The sequence below is a fragment of the Petromyzon marinus genome (assembly GCF_048934315.1).
Source record: "Petromyzon marinus isolate PM22_M1 ecotype Great Lakes invasive population chromosome 68 unlocalized genomic scaffold, UKy_Petmar_22M1.pri1.0 chr68_unloc.1, whole genome shotgun sequence".
NCBI classification, from domain to species: domain Eukaryota; kingdom Metazoa; phylum Chordata; class Hyperoartia; order Petromyzontiformes; family Petromyzontidae; genus Petromyzon; species Petromyzon marinus.
This window is the reverse complement of record NW_027422597.1, coordinates 405,296-415,629: the sequence shown is the minus strand read 5'-3', so window position 1 is coordinate 415,629 and position 10,334 is coordinate 405,296. Positions and strand designations below refer to the sequence as shown.

The window sequence follows — 10,334 nt, the reverse complement described above, 5'->3', positions numbered from 1 at the left end:
CTAACTCTCTCCGTGTCTCTCTCTGTCTGTCTCTCTCTCCCCCTCTCTCTAACTCTCTCCGGGTCTCTCTCTCTCTCTGTCTCTCTCTCCCCCTCTCTCTCTCTAACTCTCTCCGTGTGTGTCTCTCTCTCTCCCCCTCTCTCTCCCCCTCTCTCTAACTCTCTCCGTGTGTGTCTCTCTCTCTCCCCGTGCCTCTGTATTTATTTTTAACGATCACAGGAGACAAGAGGATGCTCGGTGTAGTCGGCACTTTGCTCCGTTCATCATTTCGGTTTTTTTTGTAATGCTTTGCTTTATGTAACCCCCACCACCACCACCCCCTCCTTTTTAAAATGAAAGATTTAACCAAAAGCTGTCTGTCTCTCACCGCAGGAAGGAGGACATGGCTGCGATGAACGCATTGGAGCAGACCCCCAGGTCGGCCAGGCTCAGGTTGAGCAGGAGCAGGTGGCTGGGGGTGCGGGCATCGCTCACGCAGAGGAACGTGAGGAGAGTGAGGCCGCAGAGGACGAAACCCAGCAGAGCTACACACGGAGGGACGGGAGAGAGACATACACGGGGAGAGAGAGAGATAGAGATACATATGGGGAGAGAGAGACATTGGTAGAGAGAGACATTGGTAGAGAGAGGGACACGGGTAGAGAGAGAGAGATACATATGGGGAGAGAGAGACATTGGTAGAGAGAGAGACATTGGTAGAGAGAGGGACACGGGTAGAGAGAGAGAGATACATATGGGGAGAGAGAGACATTGGTAGAGAGAGACATTGGTAGAGAGAGGGACACGGGGAGAGAGAGATACATATGGGGAGAGAGAGACATTGGTAGAGAGAGACATTGGTAGAGAGAGGGACATGGGGAGAGAGAGAGATACATATGGGGAGAGAGAGACATTGGTAGAGAGAGAGACATTGGTAGAGAGAGGGACATGGGGAGAGAGAGAGATACATATGGGGAGAGAGAGACATTGGTAGAGAGAGACATTGGTAGAGAGAGACATTGGTAGAGAGAGGGACACGGATAGAGAGAGAGAGAGAGAGATACATATGGGGAGAGACATTGGTAGAGAGAGACATTAGTAGAGAGAGGGACACGGGTAGAGAGAGAGAGAGACACGGAGAGATTGATGGGGAGAGATTGATGGGGAGAGAGAGACGGGGAGGGAGGGAGACACGGGGAGAGAGAGAGATACATATGGGGAGAGAGAGACATTGGTAGAGAGAGACATTGGTAGAGAGAGGGACACGGGTAGAGAGAGAGAGACACGGAGAGATTGATGGGGAGAGATTGATGGGGAGAGAGACACGGGGAGGGAGAGAGACACGGGGAGAGAGACACGGAGAGAGAGAGACAGAGACACGGAGAGATTGATGGGGAGAGAGACACGGGGAGGGAGACACGGGGAGGGAGACACAGGGAGAGAGACATGGAGACAGAGACACCAGGAGTGAGACACGGGGAGAGAGACACGGGGAGAGAGACACAGAGAGAGAGAGAGAGAGACACGGGGAGAGAGAAAAACACGGAGAGAGACAGATACGGGGAGAGAGAAAGACACGGGGAGAGAGACACGGGGAGAGAGAGACACGGGGGGAGAGAGAGACACGTGGGGAGAGAGAGACACGGGGGGAGAGAGAGACACGGTGGGAGAGAGAGACACGGGGGGAGAGAGAGACACGGGGGGAGAGAGAGATGGGGAGAGAGAGACACGGGGAGAGAGAGAGACACATTGGGAGAGAGACGCGGAGAGAGATACACGGGGAGAGACACACGGGAAGACACGAGGAGAGAGACACACACGGGGAGAGAGACACATGGGGAGAGAGACACACGGGGAGAGAGAGACACACAGGGAGAGAGACACAGAGAGAGAGACACTGGGAGAGACACACGGGGAGAGAGAGACACGGGGAGAGAGACACACGGAGAGAGAGAGAGAGAGACACAGGGAGAGAGACACAGAGAGGGAGACACTGGGAGAGACACACGGGGAGAGAGAGACACGGGGATAGAGAGACACGGGGAGAGAGAAACACACAGGGAGAGAGACACAGAGAGAGACACTGGGAGAGACACACGGGGAGAGAGAGAGACACGGGGAGAGAGACACACGGGGAGAGAGAGACACAGGGAGAGAGACACAGAGAGAGACACTGGGAGAGACACACGGGGAGAGAGAGACACGGGGATAGAGAGACACGGGGAGAGAGAGACACAGGGAGAGAGACACACAGAGAGAGAGAGACACTGGGAGAGACACACGCGGAGAGAGAGACACGGGGATAGAGAGACACGGGGAGAGAAAGAGACACAGGGAGAGAGACACAGAGAGAGACACTGGGAGAGACACACGGGGAGAGAGACACACGGGGAGAGAGAGACACACAGGGAGAGAGACACAGAGAGAGAGACACTGGGAGAGACACACGGGGAGAGAGAGACACGGGGAGAGAGAGACACCGGGAGACACGGCTATAATCGCATCAAGAAGTCTATAGAATGTGGCGGTTAATGCGAAACAGCAAGAATACAGATAATTGCCCAGGGGGGTCCATGAGGGGTTCCCAAAGGGGATATGAATGTGTTACTAAAGGGATACAAAGGCGGTCCTTATATGGACATAGATCGGGAGTAGAGAGGGGGGAGGAGGGGGCTGTGTGGGGGGATGAGGGGATCGAACCCACGACCTCCTGCACTCCAGGCGAGGTAGTTAACATCTCACAGGGTCCAGGATCGAACCCACGACCTCCTGCATACCAGGCGAGGTAGTTAACATCTCACAGGGTCCGGGATCGAACCCACGACCTCCTGCACACCATGCGAGGTATTTAACATCTCACAGGGTCAGGCATCGAACCCACGACCTCCTGAACACCAGGCGAGGTAGTTAACATCCTCCAGGGTCCAGGATCGAACCCACGACCTCCTGCATACCAGGCGAGGTAGTTAACATCTCACAGGGTCCGGGATGAAGCCTACAATCTGCTGCATCTTCTTTGGTTATTTCGGTAAAGTCACGTAGAATGAGAATTTTATTGTGTTATTTTATTTTATCAATTTATTATTTTAATTCTCATTCTACGTGGTGGTGACTTTACCGAAAGAACCAAAGAAGATGAATCCTTGCGGTCACGGAAAGCTTTAAGTCGAAATCTGCTGCATACCAGGAGAAGTAGTTAACATCTCCTAGCCACCGTCACGCTCTAAAGGTAGTCCCGGAGAAGAGGAGGGGGTCTAGGGGGGGGGAATGGGGGGCTGAGGGATTTGGGGGGGTCTGGGGGTGGGGGGGGGCTGAGGGGTTTGGGGGGGTCTGGGGTGGGGGTGTTGGAGTCGAACCCTCGATGAGGAGCGCCGTGCCGAAGGCGAACACCTCCAGCTCCGTGAAGCCCTCTGGCAGCGGGTGGGACAGACTCATCATGACTCCTGCTCCTGCTCCTCCTCCTGCTCCTCCTCCTCCTGCTCCTGCTGCTGCTGCTCCTGCTGCTGCTGCCGTCTCTGCGACGGCCAATCGGGGGGGCCGGCGGTCAGCGTCCGACGGCCAATCGGGGGGGCCGGCGGTCAGCGGTCGACGGCCAATCGGGGGGGCCGGCGGTCTCGGGCACAGGCAGGTGGACGGCGTCGAGCACAATCGGGGCTCGGAGATCGGCGCGGAGCCGGTCGGAGATCGGAAGTTGGCTTTGCAAGAAGAAAATGTTTTGGGACGTTAGGCAGGGCCAATCAAAGATGAGGTCACCTAGGCTGACGGGGAGGCAGCCAACCAAACGGCAGAGATCAGTTAGACGCAGAAAGAGCCAATCAGAGAGGAGGAGATCAGAGGCGCGGGGCCAATCGAAGGCCGGCGATGAGTTGAGCAGCCACAGCCAATCAGAGCGTCGGTGAGAAGAGACAGCCAATCGGGGATGGGCAAAAGCAGTGACGGCGGCGAGAGGTGATTAATTTGAGGATTTACGTGGAAGGAAACTAAATCGAAAGTTATTTTCAAACTGGAGGAGAGTATCCTTCCGAAGGGTTAAATTACGAACGCAAAAAAAAAACTCCTCAGCAGTTTTCCGAGCCGCTGGTTTTTTGTTGTTGTTGCTGCTGCGATTTATGGCGCTCCAGTAACCACCACCACCGACAACAACAACATGTGTACGGGAATGTTTGTTCGTAAAAAAAAAACACACACAAAAAATAAAATAAAAAATTAAACGCGCGAACACGACCAAAAAAAAAAATTAAACTTTACCGCCGCGTCGCCGGTAGAATTTTTTTAGAATACTAAAACCAACAGATTTGTAACGAAAGAAAAAAAAAATTCCCACGTAAAAAATAAATAAAAATAACATATATACTACAACTGTTACAATGACAACCCCTAGGCGAGACACCGCAGTCACGTGACTTCCAGTCGAGGAGAAGCCCCCCCCAAAAAAAACAGCCACAACCGTCGTGGCGCGTGCTCTTATAAAGACCGCGGTCACGTGGGCACCACCCACGCGCCCGCCCGCCCGCCCACCCGCCCACAACCCGCGACGGTGACCAATCAGCGACGCGCTATGGCCCCCGACTCATCTGCATAGGGGCCGACCCACTCACCATTGAAGTCTACGGAGGGGGAGTGAGCCACTGAAGCTCCGCCCATTGCCCCCCAGCTAAGCTCCGCCCCTCCTCGCCCCATAGCCCCGCCCCCTCCAAAGCCTCCGAGTTGCATGCAATGACGTCTTGATTGGCAATATCATCAGCAGCGGCAGGCTGATCGATATCATCGCTGTTAACCCATAGGGGTTACTCCGTAGTCTTTGACAGGGGAGTTCAGTTGTTCAGGTCCATACTGATAAGTGGTTGAGAGGTGTGTAGTGGTGAGTGTACTAGTGGTGAGTGTACTAGTGGTGAGTGTAGTGGTGGTGAGTGTAGTGGTGAGTGTAGTGGTGAGTGTAGTGGTGAGTGTAGTGGTGGTGAGTGTAGTGGTGAGTGTAGTGGTGAGTGTACTAGTGGTGAGTGTAGTGGTGAGTGTAGTGGTGAGTGTAGTGGTGAGTGTAGTAGTGGTGAGTGTAGTGGTGAGTGTAGTAGTGGTGAGTGTAGTGGTGGTGAGTGTAGTAGTGGTGAGTGTAGTGGTGAGTGTGTGTACTAGTGGTGAGTGTAGTGGTGGTGAGTGTAGTAGTGGTGAGTGTACTAGTGGTCAGTGTAGTAGTGGTGAGTGTAGTGGTGAGTGTAGTGGTGAGTGTAGTGGTGAGTGTACTAGTGGTGAGTGTAGTGGTGGTGAGTGTAGTGGTGAGTGTAGTAGTGGTGAGTGTAGTGGTGAGTGTACTAGTGGTGAGTGTACTAGTGGTGAGTGTACCAGTGGTGAGTGTAGTGGTGAGTGTAGTAGTGATGAGTGTAGTGGTGAGTGTACTAGTGGTGAGTGTACTAGCGGTGAGTGTACTAGTGGTGAGTGTACTAGTGGTGAGTGTACTAGTGGTGTGTGTAGTAGTGGTGAGTGTAGTGGTGGTGAGTGTAGTGGTGAGTGTACTAGTGGTGAGTGTACTAGTGGTGAGTGTAGTGGTGAGTGTACTAGTGGTGAGTGTACTAATGGTGAGTGTAGTGGTGAGTGTACTAGTGGTGAGTATAGTGGTGGTGAGTGTAGTGGTGAGTGTAGTAGTGGTGAGTGTACTAGTGGTGAGTGTAGTGGTGAGTGTACTAGTGAGTGAGTGCACTGGTGGTGAGTGTAGTGGTGAGTGTAGTGGTGGTGAGTGTAGTGGTGAGTGTAGTGGTGAGTGTAGTGGTGGTGAGTGTAGTGGTGGTGAGTGTAGTGGTGAGTGTAGTGGTGAGTGTGCTAGTGGTGAGTGTACTAGTGATGAGTGTACTAGTGATGAGTGTAGTGGTGAGTGTAGTGGTGGTGTGTGTAGTGGTGAGTGTAGTGGTGGTGTGTGTAGTGGTGAGTGTACTAGTGGTGAGTGTACTAGTGGTGAGTGTAGTAGTGGTGAGAGTAGTGGTGAGTGTAGTAGTGGTGAGTGTAGTAGTGGTGAGTGTACTAGTGGTGAGTGTAGAAGTGGTGAGTGTAGTAGTGAGTGTAGTGGTGTGTGTACTAGTGGTGAGTGTACTAGTGGTGAGTGTAGTGGTGAGTGTACTAGTGGTGAGTGCACTAGTGGTGAGTGTAGTAGTGGTGAGTGTAGTGGTGAGTGTAGTAGTGGTGAGTGTACTAGTGGTGAGTGTAGTGGCGAGTGTACTAGTGGTGAGTGTACTAGTGGTGAGTGTACTAGTGGTGAGTGTAGTAGTGGTGAGTGTAGTAGTGGTGAGTGTACTAGTGGTGAGTGTAGTGGCGAGTGTACTAGTGGTGAGTGTACTAGTGGTGAGTGTACTAGTGGTGAGTGTACTAGTGGTGAGTGTAGTAGTGGTGAGTGTAGTAGTGGTGAGTGTACTAGTGGTGAGTGTAGTAGTGGTGAGTTTAGTGGCGAGTGTACTAGTGATGAGTGTACTAGTGGTGAGTGCACTAGTGGTGAGTGTACTAGTGGTGAGTGTACTAGTGGTGAGTGTAGTGGCGAGTGTACTGGTGAGTGTACTAGTGGTGAGCGTAGTAGTGAGTGTAGTGGTGAGTGTACTAGTGGTGAGTGTAGTGGCGAGTGTACTAGTGGTGAGTGTAGTGGTGGTGAGCGTAGTAGTGAGTGTAGTGGTGAGTGTACTAGTGGTGAGTGTAGTGGTGAGTGTAGTGGTGAGTGTAGTGGTGAGTGTACTAGTGGTGATTGTGCTAGTGGTGAGTGTACTAGTGGTGAGTGTACTAGTGGTGAGTGTAGTGGTGAGTGTAGTAGTGAGTGTAGTGGTGAGTGTACTAGTGGTGAGCGTAGTAGTGAGTGTAGTGGTGAGTGTACTAGTGGTGAGTGTACTAGTGGTGAGTGTAGTGGTGATTGTACTAGTGGTGAGTGTAGTGGTGAGTGTAGTGGTGAGTGTACTAGTGGTGAGTGTACTAATGGTGAGTGTAGTGGTGGTGAGTGTACTAGTGGTGAGTGTAGTGGTGAGTGTACTAGTGGTGAGTGTACTAGTGGCGAGTGTACTAGTGTTGAGTGTGCTAGTGGTGAGTGTAGTGGTGGTGAGTGTACTAGTGGTGAGTGTAGTGGTGAGTGTACTAGTGGTGAGTGTACTAGTGGCGAGTGTACTAGTGGTGAGTGTAGTGGTGAGTGTACTAGTGGCGAGTGTACTAGTGGCGAGTGTACTAGTAGCGAGTGTACTATTGGTGAGTGTACTAGTGGTGAGTAGTGGTGAGTGTAGTGGTGAGTGTACTAGTGGTGAGTGTAGTAGTGGTGAGTGTACTAGTGGTGAGTGTAGTGGTGGCGAGTGTACTAGTGGTGAGTGTAGTGGTGAGTGTACTAGTGGTGAGTGTAGTGGTGGCGAGTGTACTAGTGGTGAGTGTAGTGGTGAGTGTACTAGTAGTGAGTGTATTAGTGGTGAGTGTAGTGGTGAGTGTAGTGGTGAGTGTACTAGTGGTGAGTGTACTAGTGGTGAGTGTAGTAGTGGTGAGTGTAGTGGTGAGTGTACTATTGTTGAGTGTACTAGTGGTGAGTGTACTAGTGGTGAGTGTAGTGGTGAGTGTACTATTGTTGAGTGTACTAGTGGTGAGTGTACTAGTGGTGAGTGTAGTAGTGGTGAGTGTAGTGGTGAGTGTAGTAGTGGTGAGTGTAGTAGTGGTGAGTGTACTAGTGGTGAGTGTAGTAGTGAGTGTAGTATTGGTGAGTGTAGTGGTGAGTGTACTAGTGGTGAGTGTACTAGTGGCGAGTGTAGTAGTGGCGAGTGTACTAGTGGTGAGTGTAGTGGTGAGTGTAGTGGCGAGTGTAGTAGTGAGTGTACTAGTGGTGAGTGTACTAGTGGTGAGTGTACTAGTGAGTGTAGTGGCGAGTGTAGTGGTGAGTGCACTAGTGGTGAGTGTAGTGGTGGCGAGTGTACTAGTGGTGAGTGTACTAGTGGCGAGTGTACTAGTGGTGAGTGTAGTGGTGTGTGTAGTGGTGAGTGTACTAGTGGCGAGTGTACTAGTGGTGAGTGTAGTGGTGAGTGTAGTGGTGAGTGTAGTAGTGAGTGTAGTGGTGAGTGTACTAGTGGTGATTGTGCTAGTGGTGAGTGTACTAGTGGTGAGTGTACTAGTGGTAAGTGTAGTGGTGAGTGTAGTAGTGAGTGTAGTGGTGAGTGTACTAGTGGTGAGCGTAGTAGTGAGTGTAGTGGTGAGTGTACTAGTGGTGAGTGTACTAGTGGTGAGTGTAGTGGTGAGTGTACTAGTGGTGAGTGTACTAGTGGCGAGTGTACTAGTGGTGAGTGTACTAGTGGTGAGTGTACTAATGGTGAGTGTAGTGGTGAGTGTACTAGTGGTGAGTGTAGTGGTGGTGAGTGTACTAGTAGTGAGTGTAGTGGTGAGTGTACTAGTGGCGAGTGTACTAGTGGCGAGTGTACTAGTGGTGTGTGTACTAGTGGTGAGTGTAGTGGTGAGTGTACTAGTGGTGAGTGTACTAGTGGTGAGTGTAGTGGTGAGTGTACTAGTGGCGAGTGTACTAGTGGTGAGTGTACTAGTGGTGAGTGTAGTGGTGAGTGTACTAGTGGTGAGTGCACTAGTGGTGAGTGTACTAGTGGTGAGTGTAGTGGTGAGTGTAGTGGTGTGTGTACTAGTGGTGAGTGTACTAGTGGTTAGTGTAGTAGTGGCGAGTGTACTAGTGGTGAGTGTAGTATTGGTGAGTGTAGTAGTGGTGAGTAGTGGTGAGTGTAGTGGTGTGTGTACTGGTGGTGAGTGTGCCAGTGGTGAGTGTACTAGTGGTGAGTGTAGTAGTGGCGAGTGTACTAGTGGTGAGTGTACTAGTGGTGAGTGTACTAGTGGTGAGAGTAGTGGTGAGTGTACTAGTAGTGAGTGTACTAGTGGTGAGTGTAGTGGTGAGTGTACTAGTTGTGAGTGTACTAGTGGTGAGTGTACTAGTGGTGAGTGTACTAGTGAGTGTAGTGGCGAGTGTAGTGGTGAGTGTACTAGTGGTGAGTGTACTAGTGGTGAGTGTACTAGTGGTGAGTGTACTAGTGAGTGTAGTGGCGAGTGTAGTGGTGAGTGTACTAGTGGTGAGTGTAGTGGTGGCGAGTGTACTAGTGGTGAGTGTAGTGGTGAGTGTACTAGTAGTGAGTGTACTAGTGGTGAGTATAGTGGTGAGTGTAGTGGTGAGTGTACTAGTGTTGAGTGTAGTAGTGGTGAGTGTAGTAGTGGTGAGTGTACTAGTGGTGAGTGTACTAGTGGTGAGTGTAGTAGTGAGTGTAGTATTGGTGAGTGTAGTGGTGAGTGTACTAGTGGTGAGTGTACTAGTGGTGAGTGTACTAGTGGTGAGTGTAGTAGTGAGTGTAGTATTGGTGAGTGTAGTGGTGAGTGTACTAGTGGTGAGTGTACTAGTGGTGAGTGTAGTGGTGAGTGTACTAGTGGCGAGTGTACTAGTGGCGAGTGTACTAGTGGTGAGTGTAGTGGTGAGTGTAGTGGCGAGTGTAGTAGTGAGTGTACTAGTGGTGAGTGTACTAGTGGTGAGTGTACTAGTGAGTGTAGTGGCGAGTGTAGTGGTGAGTGCACTAGTGGTGAGTGTACTAGTGGTGAGTGTACTAGTGGCGAGTGTACTAGTGGCGAGTGTACTAGTGGCGAGTGTACTAGTGGCGAGTGTACTAGTGATGAGTGTACTAGTGGTGAGTGTACTAGTGGTGAGTGTACTAGTGGCGAGTGTACTAGTAGCGAGTGTACTAGTGATGAGTGTACTAGTGATGAGTGTACTAGTGGTGAGTGTACTAGTGGCGAGTGTACTAGTGGTGAGTGTAGTGGTGAGTGTACTAGTGGTGAGTGTACTAGTGGCGAGTGTACTAGTGGTGAGTGTAGTGGTGAGTGTACTAGTGGTGAGTGTACTAGTGGCGAATGTACTAGTGGTGAGTGTACTAGTGGTGAGTGTAGTGGTGAGTGTACTAGTGGTGAGTGTACTAGTGGTGAGTGTAGTAGTGAGTGTAGTATTGGTGAGTGTACTAGTGGTGAGTGTAGTGGTGAGTGTACTAGTGGCGAGTGTACTAGTGGTGATTGTACTAGTGGTGAGTGTACTGGTGGTGAGTGTAGTGGTGAGTGTACTAGTGGTGAGTGTACTAGTGGCGAGTGTAATAGTGGTGAGTGTACTAGTGGTGAGTGTAGTGGTGAGTGTAGTGGTGAGTGTACTAGTGGCGAGTGTACTAGTAGCGAGTGTACTAGTGGCGAGTGTACTAGTGGTGAGTGTACTAGTGGTGAGTGTACTAGTGGTGAGTGTACTAGTGGCGAGTGTACTAGTGGTGAGTGTACTAGTAGTGAGTGTAGTGGTGAGTGTACTAGTGGTGAGTGTACTAGTAGTGAGTGTAGTG

The 10,334-nt window shown here is 51.0% G+C and overlaps 1 protein-coding gene across 1 annotated transcript in view; it reads right to left on the bottom strand.

The window, feature by feature from the left end:
• LOC116937238 (RPE-retinal G protein-coupled receptor) overlaps positions 1-4,431 on the bottom strand; it is a 66,424-nt gene extending 61,993 nt beyond the window's left edge. Inside the window, exons 1-2 of the mRNA XM_076058209.1 lie at positions 3,336-4,431; positions 368-524 (exon numbers count right to left, since the gene is read on the bottom strand). Coding sequence (XP_075914324.1) covers positions 368-524; positions 3,336-3,417 — 239 coding nt within the window. The 5' untranslated portion in view covers positions 3,418-4,431. The remainder of the gene's footprint in view (positions 1-367; positions 525-3,335) is intronic.
• Positions 4,432-10,334: the final 5,903 nt, after the last annotated feature.